The sequence below is a fragment of the Delphinapterus leucas genome, chromosome 12 (assembly GCF_059928025.1).
Source record: "Delphinapterus leucas isolate spDelLeu-1000000601 "Yukka" chromosome 12, BTC_Dleu_Yukka2, whole genome shotgun sequence".
NCBI lineage: Eukaryota > Metazoa > Chordata > Mammalia > Artiodactyla > Monodontidae > Delphinapterus > Delphinapterus leucas.
In genome coordinates this window covers 61,988,749-62,012,934 of record NC_143140.1, presented here as the reverse complement: position 1 = coordinate 62,012,934, position 24,186 = coordinate 61,988,749, and the positions used below count along the sequence as shown (strand labels likewise).

At 37.3% G+C, this 24,186-nt stretch overlaps 1 protein-coding gene across 11 annotated transcripts in view; it reads left to right on the top strand.

Moving 5' to 3' along the window:
• ECHDC1 (ethylmalonyl-CoA decarboxylase 1) overlaps positions 1-24,186 on the top strand; it is a 47,714-nt gene that overhangs the window by 14,915 nt on the left and 8,613 nt on the right. For 8 of the 11 annotated variants that reach the window (XM_022556073.3, XM_022556120.2, XM_022556079.3 and 5 more), the window contains 4 exons: positions 654-875; positions 3,420-3,562; positions 12,214-12,266; positions 16,854-16,934. In XM_022556073.3, the coding sequence (XP_022411781.1) occupies positions 656-875; positions 3,420-3,562; positions 12,214-12,266; positions 16,854-16,934 (497 nt within the window). In that variant the 5' untranslated portion in view covers positions 654-655. Of the gene's footprint in view, positions 1-653; positions 876-3,419; positions 3,563-12,213; positions 12,267-16,853; positions 16,935-17,591; positions 17,800-24,186 lie in introns of those variants that run through there. The other 3 variants (XM_089921986.1, XM_089921984.1, XM_089921985.1) reach the window with 3 other exon arrangements.

Genomic DNA, 24,186 nt, shown 5'->3' with positions numbered 1-24,186 from the left:
CAAAAGTACTTACATAGGGCAAAAAAGCATTTGGGCAGATAGGAGATTACCCAGAGATGAGCTATGTAAAGTGAGAAGAGTGACAGAAGTTTGGGGAATACAGAAACCACACACATACATTCCTATTTCTTTGCCCACTTTCCTCGGGACCCATTCCAGCTTTTTCTATAAAGCATTACATAAGGTAAGGATAATGCTAAAAATAAATTTTCTGTTAGAGACTGGAACTGCTCTGTAGCATTTCTGCATAGAGATTGTTTCCAAGGGGACTTCTGGACTGAATTTATTCTTAGATTTAGAGTTAAAGGGAGAAGAACTGCTGTCATGAGGAAGACTCCCTGAAGGCAGGAGATGGTGCTAACTACAGAACAGCAACATTTTTCTAAATCCTCCTAGTGTGTTGGATCTCAGTAAATGCCCTATAACTACGTCATCATCTCCTGATGATATACTGAAATAATGTAACTTATATCCTTTGGTTTGAGAAGCGGGGGGGGAAGGGAAGCAATCCTATACACTTCTCAGAGAGTGTTTTGAGAAGTAGGGAAGTCCTCCCAATAAACAGAAAGGTCTCTCACTAAAGCCTATTAATGTATAATATTCTAAAAGTGTCTGTTTATCCAGACTACTGCATACTTATCTCTCTTTTCCAGAAATGGCAAGACATGTTTTGAAGACATCACCTATCCCTATGAAGACAAAATTGCTACATCAAATAGGATTGTCACTTTATAATACCTCTCATGGCTTCCATGAGGAAGAAGTGAAAAGAAAACTTGAGCAGTTTCCTGGTGGATCCATTGACCTTCAGAAGGAGGACAGTGGCATTGGCATTCTTACTCTGAACAATCCAAGTAAAATGAATGCCTTCTCAGGTATAGAGAGCTTTCTTTTGTTAGTTAAAAAATGACACTAAATCTAACCTGCTATCTCATGCTTTTATCCTTAAATCTGTTGAAGAATTCTTGAAAGTCATGGTACTCTTTGTAGAACATGAGAAAACAAAACAAAACAATCACCTGAACCAGGAACCCTTTTACTAATTGTGAATATTTTAATGTTTTTAAAAAATCCGTGAGTATGGATGTTGGTAAAAAGGAAACCATCAAATTAATCTTGATTATTTTTTCCATTGAAATTTTAAGTGCTTAATAACTTCATTTGTTTGTGTTCAGCTAATGTCACTGGGAGACAAAGGGAAGGATGTTTCAAAGATTTTAAAACCTAAAGAGAAAAGCCTAAAATGAAAAAAAAATTATTTAGCTTAAATTTTTTTTTCTATGAACTGAAATAAGACTGTCATTTTAACCATGTAGTTCCAATAATCACTGAAAACACTGCACTTGCCTACTTGTTGCCCCTTTCTAACTCTGAGATACAGGTAAATACCTTCTATTTACTAGGCAGCGCTCTTGGCATATAAGAATTTTATATTTAAGAGACCTCAAGGTCCAGGACCTGTGATAATTTGTAATTTTTTGCCGAAGCTCAAATTTGAATTATCCTACCGTGATGTTACACAAGAGCTCATGAGTTACCTTCCTGACTACCCAGCACTCGTGTTTCCAGGTGATTTTGGCAATCTCTGTTTGTTAGTTACATACTTATTGTGGGGGGAGCGAATTATATTTTATAGTAGCATTTGAAATATTGGGCTCAAAAATATCCCAGTAAAGCTTCTTGTGTCTATATATAATCATACTTATACACATAATTCAGTAGACTGTAAACTTTGTAAATTATTAGTGGTGGGTCTTCAAACACAAGATGACTTTTCTTTACATTCAGCAGAATTCAGAGATGTCTCTATTAATGTTAACCAATAGAAGTATAATGCAGGACACAAGTGTCAGCTACATATGTAATTTAAAATTTTCTAGTAGCCATATTTCTAAAAAGGAAAAAGAAAGGTAAAATTAATTTTAATAACATATTTTATTTAACCCAGTGTACTCAAAATATTTCAACAAATGACTGATACAAAAATTATTAATGAGGTATTTTCCTCTTTTCTTTTTTCATACCAATTCTCTGAAATCTGGTATGTATTTTACACTACTGTTACCAAATCAGGTCTGGTTGCTTGCCACTCAAAAATCAATACTCAAGAGACAGATGTTGGTAGAAAGGAAAGTAGCTTTTAATCAGAATGCTGGCAATCTGGGGAGATGTTGGACTCAGTTGTCCCCCAAAAACCACCTCTGAAGATTCTGCTCAGCCATGAAAGTTTTAAAGGGAAAAGGGGAAGTAATCTCAGTCGTTGAGATAAGGGGTCAGAATCGTTGCCATCCCCCAGTGTGTGCAGGCTTGTTGACTTCTTGTGATTTTTCTTTAGATGCTATCTTGTTCCCACAGATCTGTTCTCGAGATTTCTGAAGGGGAAGCTAGGGAAGAGATCTGGTCATGTCTTAATTACTTATTCTTCATTTCTACTTCTTTGATCTACAGAAAGAGCCAACAGGTTAGGCAACCTATTGTGTGATCAAAAGATCTGAAAGTTGTGCTAGGGCCAGAGATGAGTAGAGGATGGGGGTGCCTGGCTTAAGGTTAGTGGCAAGAGAAAAGGGGCGTCCTGTAGAGAGCTCTTTCCTGCAAAGAGGCCTTTCCTGCCCAAAGCTGTTCACACTACTGCACATCTCAGTTTTAGCCATGTTTCAAGTGCTCAATGACTACATGTGCGCGGTGGCTGCTTTACTGGACAGTGCAGCTGCATACCCTCAACTGGTTCAGAGAATAAAAGCCAGTTTTTATATTAGCCTAGGAAAAATAAAATTAGAAAGGTAAGACTGCTCTAGAGATTTAGACTAGATAAATACTTGTTTTAACTTACTACTGAATAGCTACAATTTATAATTTATATTAGTAAAACTTTTTATTCAAACAGAAACAAGTATTAATTTGATGCCTAATATTTAAAACTAATACAGGCAGAGCTGCTTTGATTTGGAGGATGGTGGTTGGGTTGGGTTGGGTTGTGAGATGATGAATTAGCCCCACACCACACAACTCTCAAGGCCCTTATTTGAAAATCAGCCAACCAGATACTCTTTAAGGTCTGTTTCAACTCTTATGTTTATTTTACAAAGTCAAAAAGATTATTTTATACTGGTACAGATTTCTCATACTTAGGGCCAGCATTATTTTTTCTACCTAACCACATATTTATGTGACTTCTTAATTAAGGGAGAGAGGGAGAGAAAGAGGTCACTATCAAGTTGTAAACTTTTAAAGCAGAGACTGTCATGCTTGCCTCTTTTGTATATACTCCTTAGTACCAACATGATAGGCATTTGATAGACATTCAGTAAATATTTGTAAAATTTGTGACCTAAGAGTCTTGTTTGACACCTTACAGTTTCTAAATTATTTCTATTTGTCCAATATTTTATGTGTTTTTGACTCCCCCTCCCCTCTGGCAGGTGTTATGATGCTACAACTTCTGGAAAAAGTGATTGAGTTGGAAAATTGGACAGAGGGGAAAGGTCTCATTGTCCACGGAGCAAAAAATACTTTCTCCTCAGGATCTGATCTGAATGCTGTGAAAGCACTAGGAACTCCAGAGGCAAGTATTGTATGAATTATGCAGTAGGTTCTACATGTTTGTCAGACATCTGGGCTGAGATACTTATATTCTACTTATATGGTTATTATCATGACAGCTTTTCTTTAATAGCTTTCCAAGGATCCGAGTTTTTGTTTTGCTTCTTAAAGTAAAGATTAGCTTGTAATAGTGTGAAGTAATGAGGAATAAAATGAAGGACAGGAAGACTAGCAATAAAAAGTTAATTATTAAAGCCAGCAAGGATTTTAATTTTTTAAGTGGAAGTCCCTTAGCATCTCATGATAAGGAGTTTTCCATGAGGTACCTAGCATAGCTTTGGCACATGGTAGACTTCAAAAAATGCTAACAGTTAAAAAATTTTCTTTTGAATTATGATTACAGAAAAGGAATCCGAATCATCTCTCATTATCTGTCTTCCAAGCAACCTGTTTTTCTTGAATTCAGCCGTCCACTAACATCCCCTAGGCAGAAAAAAAAAAAAAAGAGAGTGAGAGAGAGAGAGAGAGAGAGGAGAGAGAGAGAAGAAAAAGAAAAAAAACTATCTGTTGCCATTTAATTATAGATGTGAGCTGTACGTAGGTAATAATGTTTTAATGTTATTGCACAACTCTCATACCACTCTATGTAGTATAATGATCTCTATTTGCATAATATATGAGGAAGGATCTCTCTTTTGGATATTTTGATAGGTTTGTATTTGAATGCTGGTTTCAACATTTTCTGGCTAAGTGATTGGGTAAATCACTTACTCTTTCTAAGTCTTATTTTCCTAATCTATAAATAAGAATTGTATATTTCACAGAGCTATCGTGAGGATTTAAGATAATATATATAAAGTGCCTACTAGCATGGTGTCTGAAAAAGGTAGCTATTATTTTTATTTCAAAGATCATCATCCATGATGATCCGTAATTTGTAGCAGCACTAGCCTTAAATTTGTAATGCCTCTGAACGGTTAGAGTGAAACTGCAGAAATGCATCTCGGGGTGGGGGGCTCCGAGGAGCTCTGGTTCTTTATGTCTCAGATCGGAAAGAATTCAGCAAGAGGCAAAGTGATAGATAAGAAATGATTTATTAGAATAGGATGCTTATAGGTTTACAAGCAGGCAGGCAGGAGGGTGCTGCCCTGAGAACTTAGTGGGCTACAGTTTTATAATTAAAGGAAAAGTGGGGAGGGGGAGATGACCACCTTCTTCCTCATTCCTGAGTAGACATCACGCTTCCAACATTGGTTCCTCCTCCATGTCGGGTGGGGGATTTTTCTTGTCCCTACATGGTCAAACTGGGGCTGTCATGGTGTAATGGAAATGAGCAAAAAGGTAGTAACATATACTAAAATGTGGTAAATCATCTCAGCTTTCAGTATAATGTCACCTTTTCCTTATATTTTTATTTTCAGTGTATGCAGAGAAGCATGTCCTAGAAATCATTAACTTACTGACCTCACTGGACAGGATGTGGGTCTCAATCCACCATTATTTTATTGTTTGGGGCATGTCTCATGCTTCTGTTGCATGATTTTGCTGCTAAGCAAGCCTGCTTGGTTTTGTGGTGAAGCAAACCTGCTTTCTTGAGTGATCATTACCTTACAGGGTCTCCCATGCTTTGTCTTTACTTACAGTCCCCTAGTGGGATTAACTATTTAATCACCTACTTTGTCCCTTTAATCTGTCCCTATCAAGAGCACAAAGCTGGGGATCTGAATATATGGATTCTTGCCCAGGCTTTACTGATAATTAACTATGTGACCTGCAAGTCATTTGATTATAATTTTTCATTTCTAGAATAATTGTATTGCTAAGCACTTTACTTTGTTCACAAAAGATACTATAAAGATATTGTAGAATGAGATAATAGATTACTGTGGGTCTGGTGTGTTGTCAGCATTGGGCTGCACCCTGCAGGCCTGCAAGGCCTGTATTTGCCCAGCTTTTAAGACCTAAGAAAGAGCCCGGAGTCAGTGACAGAGACATCAGTGGTTCAGTGGATAGGGGGAGCGTCTGAAGCAAGGTCCTGGAGCAACACCCCACCATCTGCAGCAGATGGTGGGTGGGACAGGGCAGGACAGTCTTCACTCCAAGGGCAAGGGGAGATGGGAGATTGCCAGTTTTAAGGGGAATTAACCTCAGGTTGGCTCATTGGTTACTAGGGAAACTAGCAGAGGGGCACGCCCCTCACCACCGCTTTGTTAGGAACAGTCACTAGCTGGGGCCTGGGGCAAGTATGTAGGAAGGTCAGTCATGTGAGTAGGGTGTAGGTAAAGCAGGCACTGGTGGAGCAGGGAATGTATAGAGAGCCAGAGAACAGCCATCTTGAGTGGCCTGACCTTACAGTCAGATAGGAAAACACCCCTAAAAATGTGAAAGGTTATTTTGCTTTCTTCTAGTTAGAAGGTTGTTGCTGTCTAACTAGATCATGTGGCCAGGAATTTTTTCCCTATAAATGTAAAAACTAAAAGTGGAGATATGCTAATTGTTTCACATATATGTAGCCAGCCTGATGTAAATCATGTAGGAAAATATGTATCATTTTTATTCAGACTTCAGGTAAGGGATCACTAAATAAAGTTTATTCTTTCCAGTAAGGACATTCTCCAAGCAATCTGCGGTCTTGAATGCCTGCAGTAGAGTAAGATTGACTTTTGATCAACAGCTGAGAACTCGGGTGGTGTTACCCCAATGCTTAAATAACACTGCCGGTGTTCGTCCCTTGTAGCTATGCACATCTGCCAGTCTCATTAGAAAAAAAAATCTGGAATTGTGATTCTGCTTTACAGTGTGTATGCTTCAAGCCCAGATTGGTATTTAAAATACCTTATTTTATTTAAAGCATTTTTTTGTGTAGATGGTTCCTTTATTGTACTTTTATGAAACGTTCTTAGTCATAGTTATAGGAAATATATAGCATGGAAATAAACAATTTGAGTAAATTCTCTTTATGGATAATGTTAAGAAACACAGTAATATTTATAAAGTATGGTGTATTTGTCACATGATGATTTTTAAAATTAATAAGAAGTGGAAGCAGTTTACATAAAGTTCCTGTTAACTATTTCCATTTCTCATATAGAACATATTCCTGTATGCCTGAGAAGTAACTATAAATACATGTAAAACTGAAATTTTCAATGGCCTTGGGACTTTTGAGGCTCATACATGTTTATGAATTACAGCTGCACATATAAACGCATCTGTCCCTCACAGCTGAGAGATTCTGAGATGCTTAACATGACTTTAAGTATAAACAGCCTTTCTCTCAACAAAGCTCTTCTTTATCTAATATACTTACTCTTTGTTGTTGCAAATGCGTCATTGCATCTGCTTATTTGGTGAATTTGCTCTTCTGAGGATGATGAGATAAGTAGAATAGATGATTTTAGTAATTGGGTTACTTTCCCTTCTCATTAGAATAAGATACATGAAAGTGATTATTAAATGGCTTTTTAAAAAAAGATAATTATGTTGATGTTTTTGCCACTGTATGTTTTCAGTTTTGAAAAAATATTTTATTAATGAAAATTACCAAATATAAACAAAAGTAGACATGTCGACTGAAAAAAGTGCATGACCTAAAAGTTGAGAGTTATGTATTTTTCAGCAGACATTCTTAGGACTTCAAGCCTGGAGACAGCATCTCAAATAACCCTGAGAAACTGCTCCTAGGAGGTGAGGGGGAACCGGAATATATAGGAGTATTTGCAGCAAAGGGCAGTTAGTCGGAATGTCAAAAGATTATTGTTAATTAAAGAAAACCAGATATATCAAGTTAAGGAATTTACTGCTTTTCTATGTATAGGGAGGTGCAAGAGTCTAGGCTCATTGAAATCATTCCTTTGATAGGCACTTCAGCTATCTGGGGCCAGTGTTCTGTGTTTTCTCATCCTGAGTTTCCTTAAATCTGCAGTGTTGGGGTGGCTGCAGTTTAATGACTGCTAGATGGGGGGCATTCCTTGTTTCCATCCTGAGTTCCCTCAGGGCTCACCATCAGCGGTGGCTGCTGTGACTGATGGCTGTGACATCCTTTGTTTAGTGATATGACAGGCAATATTTTTCTTCTCAGACTAATACGTTGAAACCCTCATGTACTCATAATAGTATCAACAGTCATCAACATTTTATTTGCTTATCTGTCATTCTAGTTTTTTTTTCTTTATGTATGTGGTCTTCTAAGAGGTTGGTTTCATATTGGTACCCTTTGTTTAATGAGCAGGAAAAGAGCTCTAATTGTTCCTATTAGGCAGTTAATCCTTGGTTGAGAAGGTCCAGGCAGGGAGATGAATTAGCATAACACAAGCGTTAGCCCTGAAAAGTTATGGGACAGAAAAAAAGAATAAAATAGGAAAAAATCTAGTGTAAGTATTAACCCATTTATAAGATTTGAATTGATACTACCAATGTTCTGCAGACTAAAGTCTTTTTTCAGAGGGAGAAATAATCAAAATCCAATTAGAAGCTTCAAGATTTGGGGTAATAAAAACCTGCTTACTCTGCAGTGAATGGGTTTAATGCCTCAAGGAAAAGTCTGGCGTTTTAGAAACCTTTATACTCTTAATCTAGCTGGAAGATAATATCCTCCGTTGTCCGCTGACCTCCCTTGTTACTTTTTTACCAATCTGTTGCCCCCTATTTCTCTGTTGCTTCAATTTCCACAGCGACCTCAAAGTTCTTGTCTAACTTCTTTGCTTTTGCTATGACTGTTGTACAGTTCCATTGTAGCCTTATTAATTTGTAGACAAGCTATTATAATTTTCTTGAAACCCTTCCATGTATTTTGAGGAAATTAATATATACAACAAGCACTTAGGGAGAAAAAAAGAGGCTCATTTATGGTTATGTTACTGTAAGGGGCACCCCTTCCAGGGCCCAAGAGTGGACTCTTGTCTAACACTCGGAATTGAATTGTCCAAGGAGACACCTGTACTGACAAAGCAAAAGACTTTACTAGGAAGGGGTGCCTGGGCGGAGAACAGCCGGGTATAAGGAACCCAGGAGAACTGCTCTGCCACGTGGCTTGTAGTCTCAGGTTTTATGGTAATGGGGTTAGCTTTCCAGGTTGTCTCTGGATAATCGTCTTGCTTGTGCCCATATTTGGTCCACTTCCTGGCAGCACATACATCTCTCAGTCAAGATGGTTTCCAGCGTGAGGATTTCTGGGAGGTTGGCAGGACATATTATGGGCTGGCATCTCCTCCCTCATTTAGGCCTCTCTTCCGGCTGGTGGTAGCTTGTCAGTTCTGTTTTCCTTATCAGGACCTCCTGTTGCGAGATAATTCATTCAAGCAGTTATTACCCTGCCTGGCCAGGGCAGATGATTTCTGTCAGTGGTTCCCTAACAGTTCTAGGATAAGATATGTTTACAGGCTGGGCATTTTTCCACTCAGTATACATGTGGTTTAGAGTAAATATGACGTTGATAGTTCCCTTTGGCACTTAGGCTGGGCATTGTGCGTCTCATCTTTGTTATTCTAGGAGGAGCTGGAGGAGGAAGGTTGGGTCTCAGGGTATCATCCAGATAGGATGGAAGTATCCCCTTCTGCAGCAGCTCTGAAAACCTTTATTAAGTTTAAGTTCCAAGCTCCCAACTTTCATTCATCAGAGTAGGTCTAGATTTTCATTGGTTCCTTTCTTTCAGTTTATTCTATCACAGGTCAGGGTTTCTCTGTCACTGGCTTATTTTCATCCTGTAGCCTAGGAAGAAGCCTGAACATTTAGTCATTGTTGGCTCAATAGCTTTGGGGAATAAATTTAATAAATTAAATATTTCTTCTCCCTAGGTCATGTTGGCTAGTGCAGTGTAATCTCTATGATACATTTAAAGCCAAAGCATACCTTATTATCTGATTGCTATTACTGATATTAATTATAATGATGATAGATAACATTCTTGTTCTGGTACTGTATGTCAGGCACTGTTCTAAGCTCTTCTGTGTTGTAATTTATTACTAATTCCCCTAATGAGATATAGGTACTATTACTAGCACCATTTTACAGGTGAGGAGACTGAGGCACAGAGAGGTTAAGTATCTTGCCAGAATTCAAACTAGCTATTAAGTGGTAGAGCCCAGATTCAAACCTAGGCAGTTTAGCTCTAGAGTCTGTGTTGTTATCTATTATTCCATATTGCTTTTAAACATTTTTAGTGTGACTTTTATCTTTTGAATGAGAAGCATAATAGTACATAGGTTAATACCCCCTTCACTTTTATTTCTACCAATTCTAAATAATTCCATCAGTATTTTAAGTACTCTAAAATCTAGTAATAGAAAATAAGCCCATTAAAATTACTTTGTTGAGATAATTTAACAGGCTTTATAGGACAGATTTTTAATAGAATATAAACTATTCTAGTTTTAAACCTTCTAGCTCTTTGTGCTTGTGTTAATTTTCTCATCACTTTATTGTATAGACTGACCTTCCTGATAAAGGCTTTCAGTTAGGAAATTTGTATCATACTGGTTTTTACTACCATTGACTGCCTTTGTTTTATGAATCAACATAATTCTCCACCTTAACTTCATCTGAGTCAGTTAACTTCAGCAAGCACATACTATATGCAGAACATTGTACTACTAGCTTCTGAGGATAAAGAAGGCATTTTGTTAGCCTCAAAGACTTTATTATCTAGGCCTAGCAAATGCCATCTCCCCTTCTCCTCTATAAAACCTTCTCAGCTACCCCAACCCAGTTGAAATGAATTGTTTCCTATTTGCCACTGTTCTCAGCTTGTTCAAGCATTTCTTAAAATACTTATTATACTATACCTTGATGCATGTTGCATTTCTTTATTTCTCACAAGATTTTTGAGGACTGGGAACTGGGACCACATTCTACTGATTATGTTCCCTATCCTTATTTTGTAGAGATGATGTGACTGATAATAAATCCAAACACAGTGTATACAATCTATAAATTCTGTAGTTAAGTTAGAAAAATAAAAATACTGCAGAAACACAAAGGAGAAAACTATTACTGTGGGATTTAGAAACTCCTGATGGAAAAATATTTGATCTGAGCATTCCTTGAAATAGGTAGAGAAAAGGACAGGCTGTTCCAAATAGTGGGAATGATGTAAGCAAAGACACAGGAACAACCGTAACTGTAAGGTGTTAAAAGAATGACAAATAGTTTGTCGTTGCAGAAGTTAAGATGCTTGGATGAGGGGTGCAGTAGTCAATAAAGTTGGTAAAATAGTTTGGGATTAATCCTTCCCAAGGAATTTAGACTTCATTTTATTGGTGATGTGAAATTATCATCCTACAGGGAGGTTTTTCAGGCAGGATGCAAGATATATCACAGAGGAAAAAGAAATTAAATGTAGAGAGACCAGTTAGGAAGCAAGGCTGTTGGTAATAATCTAAGCATGAGTAACACAAGTCTGAGCTAGTGTTGCGGCAGAGAAAATAGAAAAAGAAGGGATTTGCATTGGAAATATTTCAAAGGAAGGATTGAGGGGACATGCTTGTTAACTCATCTAGCATGGGAGAACTGTGAAATGGAAGAGTTAAAGATAATATCAAAATTCTGAGCCTTTTGGACCAGAAAACCTTTCCTATTAACTCAGAACTCACTCTGTGATCTTTTACAGAGTATCTAGGTACATTTTCATCTTTCCAACCATTCTTTAAGTCAAATAGAACAGGTTTTTAAAATTTTCATTCCTTCCTTATGGATGAGAAAACCGAAGTTCATAGTTATGACCTGCTCAAGTTTATGTTATTATTATGTGGCAGTGCTAGGATTAAAACCCAGCTTTTTCACAACCAGTTGGTTTTGCCATGCTGAATTTGAAGTATTAGCAGAATGTGAAATTTCTAGCAGGTTTTGGGACTCTACATGAAAACAGTAGTTGAAGCAATGGGAATGGTTGAGACTTCCAAGGGAACAATTGTAGATAAAGGAGAGAAAGAGAATCATGGATTGGATTTTTGGTAATAGCATTTAGCTGAATAAAAAGAGAGAAAGAAGAAAACTGGAAAATAACAATCAAAGAAATAGGAAGGGGATCAGGAGTGGAAGATGTTGCTAGAAACTGAGAATATCAAAATGCAGAAACTGGTCAAAGCAAGATGCTATGTATACTGCGGAGACACAGAGGAAGATGAGGATAAGGAAAAGCCATTTAATTTAACAATTAGGAGATTATTAGAAACCTTTGAGGAGAGTCTTTTGAGAGAAGGCTGAAGACCACATATTATACTAGTTGAAGAAAGTATATGAGGGAAAAAAGAAGGGGCAGTGAGTTTACACTACTATTAGGAAACTTGTTTTTTATGTTTATATTCTTAGGGGATCAGAGTTTGGGATAATAGGTGGGTTTGTCTTATGCCTCTTCCCTCCAAATTACCCTGAGTAGAACTCCCCTCTTTTCTGGGGTATGTGACTTAGGTGTGAGAGTTACTCTCTCTCTCTCACATCTAAGTCTTTACTAATAGCGCATGCAAAGCTGAGCTCAAGGAACCCTAGAAGATCCACACAGTTAAATACTGCATCATTTGCATTTCAGACAGCTTCAAAGAGTTTTAAATGATAACCTCATTTTATAAAGTTTGGTATATTTTTGGCTTTATTACTTTCTAAATCCTGAAAGTGTTTTTTAATAATTTCTTATATAATACATTTGCATTGTATCTTTGTGCTTATTCTTATTTAAAGGATGGAATGGCCGTATGCATGTTCATGCAAAACACCTTAACAAGATTTATGAGGTAATGTATCTTTGTTTTTAAAATATAATTTCTAATAAACCAAAAATAGCTCTTCATTCTGTGATTTGCAGTAGTTAAAAAGCAGTCACTGACTTTCTAATCATATTTATTCTAATGATGAACTATTTGTGCCATCAAGGATTGTCATATAATTAAATGTTACTGAAGGACATACAAGAATATCTCTTAAAAAATATGAGAGATAAAAAGAATTAAAGACATAGCACTTTTCCCTAAAGAGCTGATATTTAGGTATAATCTGGTTATATTTAGGTATAGACATGGGAAGGTTAAATACTGTTACTAGAGCAGAATAGACACTGGTCAAGAGATGACACATAAAGATTACCTAATATTCAAAATTAGTAGAATGTATAGTGAAGTGGTCTGTATCTGCAAGGAGATAGAAAAAGAGTTCCCAATTGGAGAAGGCTTTTATAGATTTCTGAGGAAGATGGATTCACTTTGCACCTAGATGAGGAAGAAAAAATGAGAAAATTTTGGGCCTGTCATTTTGTATTTGGGGTTACAAACTGTGAAATGATTGGGCTGATTAGCTTTCTACTTCTATATTCTGAATGTAAACAATTTAAATATAATTATAACTAAGGAAATTCATATTTATTTAGCATACTTGTTTATTGGACATCACTATATTTTTGGTACTCTTTGTATGTGAGTCTAGAAAGAAAAGTGGAATCAACATTACTGTTTAAAATACCTTCTTCATTGTCTTAGCTCCTATTCACCTACTTCTCCCTATTACACTTGACTTTTTCTTAAATAAATCTTAAAACTTGGGTGTTTTTTTTTTAATAATCCTTCTTAGGGACTTCCCTGGTGGTCCAGTGGTAAAGAATCCACCTTACAATGCAGAGGACGTGGGTTCTATCCCTGGTCAGGGAACTAAGATCCCACATGCTGCAGGGTAACTAAGCCCATGTGCCACAACTACTGAACTCACGCACCTCAACTAGAGAGGCTGCGTGCCGCAAACTACAGAGCCCACGTGCTGTGGAGCCCGTGTGCCACAACTAGAGAGAGAAAAAAACCCACATGCCACAAATAGAAGCCCGTGCCCTGCCAGGAAGAGCCCGCATGCTGGAACGAAAGATCCTGCATGCCTCAACGAAGATCGTGCATGCTGCCAGTAAGACCTGATGCAGCCAAAAAAAAAAAAAAAATCCTTTTTTTTTTTTCTTTGCGGTACACAGGCCTCTCACTGTTGTGGCCTCTCCCGTTGCGGAGCATAAGCTCCGGGCGCGCAGGCTCAGTGGCCATGGCTCATGGGCCCAGCCGCTCCGCGGCATGTGGGATCTTCCCAGACCGGGGCACGAACTCGTGTCCCCTGCCTCGGCAGGCGGACTCTCAACCACTGCACCACCAGGGAAGCCCAAAAAAATCCTTTTTATTTGGAAGCAGTGTGTGTTAAGAAATTTGCAATTACTTTAGACCTGCACCTTTTCATTTTGGTTAGACCTACAAAAAATTCTGTACTTTCAAAACATTTTAAATTCACCTTTTAAATACACTTTGCAAAGTGGGTCTTTGCAAACACAAAAGGTTAAGACTTTTTTTTTTTTTTTGGTACGCGGGCCTCTCACTGTTGTGGCCTCTCCCGTTGCGGAGCACAGGCTCCGGACACGCAGGCTCAGCGGCCATGGCTCACGGGCCCAGCCGCTCCACGGCATGTGGGATCTTCCCGGACCGGGGCACGAACCCGTGTCCCCTGCATTGGCAGGCGGACTCTCAACCACTGTGCCACCAGGGAAGCCCAAGACTTATTTTTACTTCAGAACCATTCTTTTATATAGGATCAGTCTCTGGGTCATTTTAGTGAGTAATGAAAACATTTTTGATAGGAACCTTCAATAACAGTTCTGGAGCTCAATCTTCTGTACCACAATTCTTCCTTTTGGATACAGCCTTAATTTTCCCATCCATAATTTGATACCAATAAAAATGGACTAAGACAGTATCACATTGAATTATTCCCGATTGCCAGCTGCTGAAAAGTTCCAGGAGCTGTATCCAGGCCTACCTCAGAGATATTGCAGGTTAGGTTCCAGACCACTGCATAAAGCGATATCGAAATAAAGCAAGTCACAAGAAGTTTTTGGTTTCCCAGTGCATATAAAAGTTATGTTTACACTCTACCATAGTCTATTAAAGTATGCGATAGCATTATGTCTAAAAAAAATGTACATACCTTAATTTAAAAATACTTTATTGCTAAAAAATGCTAACCATCATCTGAGCCTTCAGTGAATCGTAAACTTTTTGCTGATGGAAGGTCTTGTCTCAGTGTTGACGGCGGCTTACTGATCAGGGTGGTGGCTGCTGAGGGCTGGGATGGCTGCGGTAATTTCTTAAAACAAGACACCAGTGAAGTTTCCTGCATCAGTTGACTCTTCCTTTCATGAATGATTCCTCTGTAACATACAGTGCTGTTTGATAGCATTTTACCCATAGAGGAACTTCTTTCAAAATTGGAGTCAGTCCTCTCAAACATTGCCGCTCTTTATCAAATAAGTTTATTTAACATTTTAAATCCTTTGTTGTCATTTCAACAGTCTTCACAACATCTTCACCAGGGTAGATTCCATCTCAAGAAACCACCTTCTTTGCTCATCCATGAGAAGTAACTCCTCATCTGTTAAAGTTTATCATGAGATTGCAGCAACTCAGTCACATTTTCAGGCTTCAGTTCTAGTTCTCTTGCTGTTTCCACCACATCTGCAGTCACTTTCTCCACTGATGTCTTAAACCCCTCAAAGTCATCCAAGAGATTTGGAATCAACTTCTTCAAATTCATGTTAATGTTGATATTTTGACCTCTTCCCATAAATCGCAAATGTTCTTAATGGCATCTAGAAAGGTGAATCCTTTCCAGAAGGTTTTCAAGTGACTTTGCCTAGATCCATCAGAGGGATCACTATCTATGGCAGCTATAGCCTTATAAAATGTATTTCTTAAATAATGAGACTTGAAAGTCAAAATTACTACTAGATCCACAGACTGCAGAATGGATGTTGTGTTAGCAGGCATGAAAACAGCATTAATTTCATTGTACACTTTCATCAGAGCTCTTGGGTGACCAGGGGCATTGTCAGTGGACAGTAATAGTTTGGTTTTTATAAATTTATTTATTTTTGGCTGCACTGGGTCTTTGTTGCTGTGTGCGGGCTTTCTATAGTTGCAGTGAGCAGGGGCTACTCTTTGTCGTGGTGCGCTGTCTTCTCATTGCAGTGGCTTCTCTTGTTGCGGAGCACAGGCTCTAGGTGCGCAGGCTTCAGTAGTTGTGGCATGTGGGCTCAGTAGTTGTGGCTTGCGGGCTCTAGAGCGCAGGCTCAGTAGTTGTGGCACACGGGCTTAGTTGCTCTGTGGCATGTGGGATCTACCCGGATCTGGGCTTGAACCCACGCCCCCTGCATTGGCGGGTGGGTTCTTAACCACTGTGCCACCAGGGAAGCCCTGGGCAGTAATAGTTTGAAAGGAATCTTTTTTTTCTGAGCAGTAAATCAGCAGTGGGCTTATTCAGTAAAACACGTTGTAAACAGATGTGCTGTCACCCAGGCTTTGTTGTTCCATTTATAGAGCACAGAGTAGATTGAGCATAATTCTTAAAAGCCCTAAGATTTTCAGAATGGTAAATAAACATTAGCTTCAACTAGTAGTCACCAGCTGCATTAGCCCCTGACAAGAGAGTCAGCCTGTCCTTTGAAACTTTGAAGCCAGGCGTTGACTTCTCTCTAGCCATGAATGTTTTAGATGGCATCTTCTTCTAATATAAGGTTGTTTTGTCTACATTGAAAATCTGTTGTTTGGTGTAGCCACCTTCATGAATTATCTTAGTTAGATCTTCTGGATAACTTGCTGCAGCTTCTGTATCAGCACTTGCTGTTTTATCTGGCACATTTATGTTACGGAAATGGCTTCTTTCCTGAATTCTCATGAACCAACCTCTGCTAGCATCACACTTTTCTTCTGTATCTGCCTCACCTCTCTCAGTCTTCATAGAATTGAACAGAGTGAGGACCTTGCTCTGGATTAGGCTTTGACTTAAGGAAATGTGGCTGATTTGATCTTCTATCTAGACCAATAAAACTTTCTTCCTATCAACAGTAAGGTTGTTTTGCTTTCTTATCATTCATATATTCACTGGAGTAGCCCTTTTAATTTCCTTCAAGAACTTTTCCTCTGTATTCACAACTTGGCTAACTGTTAGCCAAAGCCTAATCCAACGCAATAAAGCGAAGCACAATGAAATGAGGAGTGCCTGCATTATACAAAAACATCCATTTATTTGGAAGAAAGTTGATATGTCTATAGTTTAAAAATATATAATGATTTAGGGATGTATTTTGATAAGCTTACATAGCATTTAGTATGAATTATTTTATCTTCATTATTATACTGTTTTGCTCATGATACATTGGCTAATAGTTCTATACTTTGAGGTGTGATTATTTTTATAAACATAGTTCAGTAATTTTGTTTCTACTGCATCTTAAGTTTTAAAAGTATTTGTAAATATCAAAATTAAAAATATTAACATCCATTTTTCCTTTTTCCTTCAATATACAGACTTCCTTTAATAAGTGTTGCACTAGTTCAAGGTCGGGCCCTGGGTGGAGGAGCAGAGGTTACTACAGCATGTGATTTCAGGTAGGGTAAGAATTGTATGACTCCTTGCACAGGTGTAATTAACATGCTCAAATTCATTTTTGCCTGAATATCAGTATTTTATTTATTCTTAAAGAGGATAATCAGTTAGTGAATATTTTCTTTTTGCCAATCATTAAAGTAGATAATTTTAGTCAGTCTAGTATAATTCCATAATTATTTCTTTACTATGCATTTCAAAAAGTTAACAAAAGGATTTGAATAAATCAAATCCATATTAGCAAAGTCCCTGGGGAAGGAAACCAAGAAAATATATGAAACTTTAAGATTCCCAAGAATTATACAAGAAAAGTAAAGAACTAAAAAAACCCAGAGAAATAAAATAAAGAGAATAGAGAAAGAGACTGCTTAAGTCTTCCTCTTACAAGAGGTTTTCTGAGAACTATTTCCTATCTTTACTGTGATTTGTAGTAACTTTGTGGAGATTTTGGGCTGATTAGGGAATTCAATTAGAGAAAGTTATTTGGGACCAATTAACCTTTCGATCCCTAGAATTCTTTTTAGTATTGGCTAGCTGTACTTTATAGGAATGACACAATTTTGATAAGGCCTTCTATATTTTGGTTTTGTGTGTATAAAACATAAATGTTCAGTTTAATGACTGGCTACAAAATAGGAACCTATGTAACCATATTATAGGTCAAGAATTGAAATATTGGGGCTTCCCTGGTGGCGCAGTGGTTGAGAGTCCGCCTGCCGATGCAGGAGACACGGGTTCGTGCCCCGGTCCGGGAAGATCCCACATGCCGCGGAGCGGCCGGGCCCGTGAGCCACGGCCACTGAGCCTGCGCGTCCAGAGCCTGTACTCCGCAACGGGAGAGGCCACAACAGTGAGAGGCCCGCGTACCGCAAAAGAAAAAAAAAAAAAAAAAAAAAGAAAGATTACCGGCACTCCTGAACCCCCATACATGCACCTTCTAAGTCATAGACCCTTCATTTCCATCTGTAGGAAACTATTACCCTGTAATTTATGATAATTACGTTCTTACTTTCCTGTATAGTTTTATAAGTTAACTATTCTGTAACCAATATATTCTATTTTTTTCTTTTTGAACTTAATATAAATGGCATCATATACTAATAGAAATACTATGAGGAAAGATTCAGTAAGCTAATTCATGCAAAGTAGTAGCATTTTATTGATATATTAATTTTTCTTTTTAAAATTTATGACAGGTTTCAATTTATAAGTTGAAATATATCACTTTGTATTCACATAAGTCGGGATTTTAAAATAGTTTTGGTGTGTAAGACAATTTACAAAGATCCCAGTCTCTCTGAAAACTAGTACTTACTAACTGGGGAGGATTCTTGTACACAACGAAAAATGGCGATTTCACATGACAGTGACCCCTGCTGTCATCAGTGCAGATTGCATCAGGAAGCTACATTTCATTCTGTGAGGAGGAAGCAGTTATTGGCTTCATGGACAGTATGAGACTAAATATAAATGCTCTGTGTGTGAAAGGATTAAATGCTTTCTCACTTTACCCTGAAACACAGGTACTTGTGGAATATATAATTTAAATATATAATTATATAATATATATAAGATATAAAGTATATATTTAAGTATAATTTAATATATTTAAAGAATCCTAAGGTATATGTGAGTATACATTATTACACTTAAAAATTCTCTACATAAAAAAAAACATTCTTTGCATAAAAGTAAGTGCAAGTTAAAACTTTATAGATGCACTCTGGAGAAAGTGTACCCTCTAACATAGTCTGGTGTTCATCTTTAAGCATTTATTAGACTTTTGCATCATCCTTTATATTCATTCCTGACCTGTGTTTGGGTGTAGTTAGGATTTAGGCCAAAAGGCAAAATCACAGAAAAAAATAGAGATTATTTAGTCCTTTAATACTGCTAATTTACCTTGCTGTGTTATTCTCTAAATGAAGTGTCATGTGTTCCTAGAGCCTCATAAAATATTTAGTTTTTTTGATTATGAGTTGTCTGAGGGTACTGCCCTCATCAGATATATTCAGTAACATAACCAGATACAGTCACTTTTCCAATGAAGACATATTCATTTGTGGACCAACTACTTGGCATATACAGACCCTCATATTAAATTGCATTCAGTAGAGTCATTCATTAAACATAGTTTAGCACCATGGCTATCTAGGCACTGCCATTTAAGAAACTTGTATGTTTTGGGTTTTTGTTTAGTTTTTCTAGTAATACAGTTTTATTACATTTTATAAAATTTCTGATTCACAACTGATAAGAAATTTTTAAAAAAAGAAACTGAGCCTTCACAATAGAAGTGTGAAAAGCACTGTCCTAGACTATTCAGCCCTTTTAAATCTTTATACTAAATGCAAGAGTTCTTAAAAGATAAAGGCTAATAGAGAGGGTTGTATACTGAAGTACATTACTAGCCACAGTTACAAGGTAGTGATAAATCAACACAAATTACTCTAGCTGATTTTCCCCCCAACTTGATCAGTACCCTGTCAGTTATCTTCTATGACAAATTATATTATAAAAATACCTGCTTGTTATTAAAAAAACACCAAAAGCTTTCATAGCATTCTGCTAAAAAGATAAGTTCCTTCCGTAGGTTGGCTCTTTTTAGCTTAACTTTCTTACCTTGGAGAGTTGCCTGGAATTCACTCAACTGACAGAAGAAGAAGAGAAATAATCTTAATATGAATATTCCAAAGAATTGAGCTCATGCACCATTCTAGCATTATCCTACTCCCTGCCCCAAAACCCTTTAAGCACCAGCTGATAATACATGTAATGAATTAATATGTCAGAAACAGGTCTGCATGGCATATATAGACCCTCATACTAAATTGCCTTCAATTGAGTCATAATTTTCATTTAAACTTTCTTGAGAAAATGGCTTTTTAAAAACATTTTCTAAAGCAAAACATTAACTTATGAATTAAAAAATGACATTCTACAGTGCTCACAATCTCGTCACTCTAACATCTTTCCCTTTAGTGACAAAATTGATGAGGAAATAAAAAGCTAGAACTGTATTAAAATCATTTGCTTCAGATTTTTAAATTTGTCTTGATTAATTAAAATATCTAGAATGAAATATAAATTAAGAAAATATTTGAGTGTTAGTTTTCTATTGCAGCCGTAACAAATTACCACAAATTTAGTGGCTTTTAACAACATCAGTTTATCTCACAGATGTATAGGTTGGAAATCTGGCTGGGCTCAACTGGGTTCTCTAAACCTGGTCACACAAGGCCCAAATCAATATGTTGGCTGGACTGGGCTCTGAGGGATCATCTACTTCCAGGTCCATCCTGGTTACAGCTGGCAGAGTTCAGCCCCATGCACTTGTAATTCTGAGGTCCCTGTTTTTCTGTCAGCCTGTCAGCCAGGGGCCAGTCTTTGCTCTTGGAGGATGCCTGCATTCCTTCTCATGTTTTCCATGTGGCCCCCCTTCAGCAGTGGTGGGTTAAGTTCCTTTCGTACTTTGAATCTTTCTCACTTTCCCCTCTGCTGCATCTCTCTGACTCCAGTTGGAGAAAGTTCTCTGCTTTTAAGAGCTCATGTGGTTAGATTAGGCCCACTCAGGTAATCAAGGATAATGCCCCTGTTTTGGTGTATATAACCTTAATTACATTTGCACAGTCCCTTTTACTATGTTTACTATGCACAGCTTCCAGGGATTAGGGCCCTGGACATCTTTGTGGGACCATTCTACCTACATCGTATGGGCTTGGCATAGAGAATATTGCCAGATTTTTTGCTTTTATATTCCTATTTGATCACCAATTAAAATTGGTAACTTTGTTACTCTAAGCTACCTTTGTAACTCTTTTTAAACTTTTATTTAGGTACTTTTTAGACAACATTAATAGGAGTTCCTATATATACCAAATTAATAAAGGTTCGTTGATATAAACATTATTTTAAGTGTAGCTATAGTATGGTTTCTTAGATTGGTTTCAAGCTCAAGTTTCCAGAATGTGTTTTAGGAGGTACTTAGAACACTCATTCCTTGATTCTGCTTTCTGTCTTATTCCATATCATTCAGAAAAAGGGGGTCGGGGTGGGACAAAGGGGAGAGAAAAGAAAATCTCTCAGAACTACCCTAGAAAATAGAAAATGACAAACTCAGACTGCTTGGCTTTTCAGCATCAACTTTTGGCAATCAAAAGCATGTAAACAGTTTAATTACATGTCTAATATTTACTTTTTGCTACTTAATTTGGTATAAGAGAGAAACTGGAATTGCATTTTTTGTTTGGAAATATAGTCAGCCCTCTGTATCTGCGGGTTCCAAATTCAAGGATTCAACCAAGGATTGAAAATATTCTGGAAAAACATCCAGGAAGTTTCAAAAAGCAAAACTTCAATTTGCCATGTGCTTGCGGCTGTTGACATAGCATTTACATTGTATTAGCTATAAATAATCTAGAGATGATTTAAAGTATATGGGAGGATGTGTGTAGGTCACATAAAAATACTACACTATTTTATATGAAGAAATTGAGCATCTGAGGATTTGATATATGTGGGGAGTCCCGGAACCAATCGTGGAATGAACAGAGAATTTTCCTATAACATATTATCACTTAAATTTACCGATTTTTAACACCTTGCTGTTTTGTTTTTCACCTCGTGTGTGTGTGCGTGTGTGTGTGTGTGTGTATACGTATGTTTTATATATATATATAATAATTCTGAGAAATTTGAGTAGGTTGCAAACATCTTGCCCTTTTACTCCTTTAAACACACATGTACTCACATAAATATATATTATTTTTTAAGAACTAGAGTATTTCCTTATTTAACCACAGCACAGTTGTCAAATGCAGGAAATTTAACATCAGTGCCATACTTTTATCGAACATACTATCCATATTCCAGTTGTGTCGATTCAGCAGTAATACCCAGTAGAGCACTCCTGGACTTTTCCTCCACTGCGAGATCATGTACTGCATTTAGTTGTCAGAGTTCTTCACATTCAGAACTGAGATTATTTATTTATTTATTTTGAGATAATTTATTTTTAAGCCAATAAGTTTGTGTTATAACATCAATAGTAAATAATACAGGTGATGATAGTTTTAAAATGTTTATTGTGCTTTCTGGTTGTAAAAGGATATGTGTACATGCTGGTGAATATGAATCACCTGGGGATTTTATTAATATGCAGTTCTGATTTCATCTCAGGGGTGAAGCCTGAGGTGATGCTGATGTTGCTGGTCCACAGACCACACATTGAATAACAAGGTGTAGATTATTTTGAAAATACTTATTTCAAAAATATTTTACATATTGTAAAATATACCTTACTGTACAGTAAAAAAATTTTTTTAATGTACAGTTAGTTATAGACTAAAAATTAAAGTTGTTGCCATTCAGAGATAATTAGCATTAGCACTGTGGTGTGCTTTCTTCACATCTTTTTAAAACAGACGTATAACTATTTTTTAAAAATTAGGATCATATGACATATAGTTTATATTTAATGTACTTGGAAAACATGAATTTAATAAATTTAAAATATTCCATCAGTTTGGATTACTAAAATATCCTCCTTTGGTTGTTCCTAATTTTTCTCTATTATGATTAATGCTGTGATAACTGCCTTATAAATAAGGCTTTGTCCTTTTGGATTATTTCCTTAGAATAAATCCTAGTACTTATTAAGTACTTCAGGTACTTAGTCAAGGGATGTGAAAATGTTTAAGGTGTTTGATATATGGTGCCAAGTTATCCTCCAGGAAAGATTCTGCCAATTTATACAACTACCAGCAGTATATGAGTGTGTTTGAGAGCATCCTTTCTTACAATGAGTATTACTCTTTTAAAAGATCTTTTCTAATTTTGATAATCAAAAATTAAATTTTATTTTAATTTGCAATTTTTAAAGGTTTCAGTGAGGCATAAATTTTCACATGTTCATTGATGTGTATCTGTGTGTGTGTGTGTGTGTGTGTGTGAATTGTCTGCATTTTCTTTTTGCTCTTCTTTGGAGTATCCAAGATTTAGCTGTTTATACACTGTATGAAAAACATTTTTATTCCTCCATCTCCCTAGAGAAATAAGATTCTCAATTATGCAGTTTAGAGCCTGCCTATCTAATTTGTTTTCAGTCTCTAACATTGCTTTCATGAATATAAATAACCCTCAGCCAAAGGTATTAGCATTTCCAGCTGCTACCCATTAGTTAAAAGTATATTACAAAGAAAGGGAGCTATAAACAGCCTTGTCCCAAGGGAGCTACTGTAGGTAGCTCTTTTCTTAAAATACTAACTTAACAAGTAAAACACAAAATACACATACACACTTGCACAAATGTGCACGTGCACACACCAACCAGCACATCCCAGAGTCATTAGAAAAGAAATTCCTTTTTTTTTTTTTTTTTGTACGCGGGCCTCTCACTGTTGTGGCTTCTCCCGTTGCGGAGCACAGACTCCGGACGCGCAGGCTCTGCGGCTATGGCTCACGGGCCCAGCCGCTCCGCGGCATGTGGGATCTTCCCGGACCGGGGCACGAACCCGCGTCCCCTGCATCGGCAGGCGGACTCTCAACCACTGGGCCACCAGGGAAGCCCACAAATTCCATTTTTGCTGTGGCAGTGCCTGTTCTCTAAATATGAGATGTCCACCTTAGGAAGCAGTCACGCTGCCCACGCATCACTGTATTATGCGGAAAGACTTATTTTAGAGCCTGTGATATCAAGAAAATGCACCTCTGAGCATGCTAGGATTACTGAGTATTAAAACCAGACTATATTCCCAAAACATTTTACTGTCTGTTTCTATCTCACTGTACCACCACACACACACACACACGCGCACGCACACACACACACAATATTCACTCATTCAACCATACTCTCTTAGTCAAGCAGTCTCTTTGCATAAAATACACGGAGCCTCATGAGAACAATCAGCTGAGAGCAGGAAATCAGAACAGTGAGCTATGGGGAGAATCTTTGGAGTCTTTCCTTCTGTTTTCCATAATTTGTCTTATGTTGTGATGGCAGGTAGAAAACATGAGGAAGGAGGTGCCAGGAAAGGACATGCACAAACAAATAAGTGTGTGTTCAAAGCATGATTTTAAAGTATTGTTTGTGGTCAGATATGTTGTTGCTATTATATAATTTTATGTGCCATATTTCCCCATATCACCAGTTTGCTTTGTTGTATTTGGGTCTTTGTTTCTGTGCGAGGGCTTTCTCTAGTTGCGGCGAGCAGGGGCCACTCTTCATCGCGGTGCGCGGGCGTCTCACTGTCA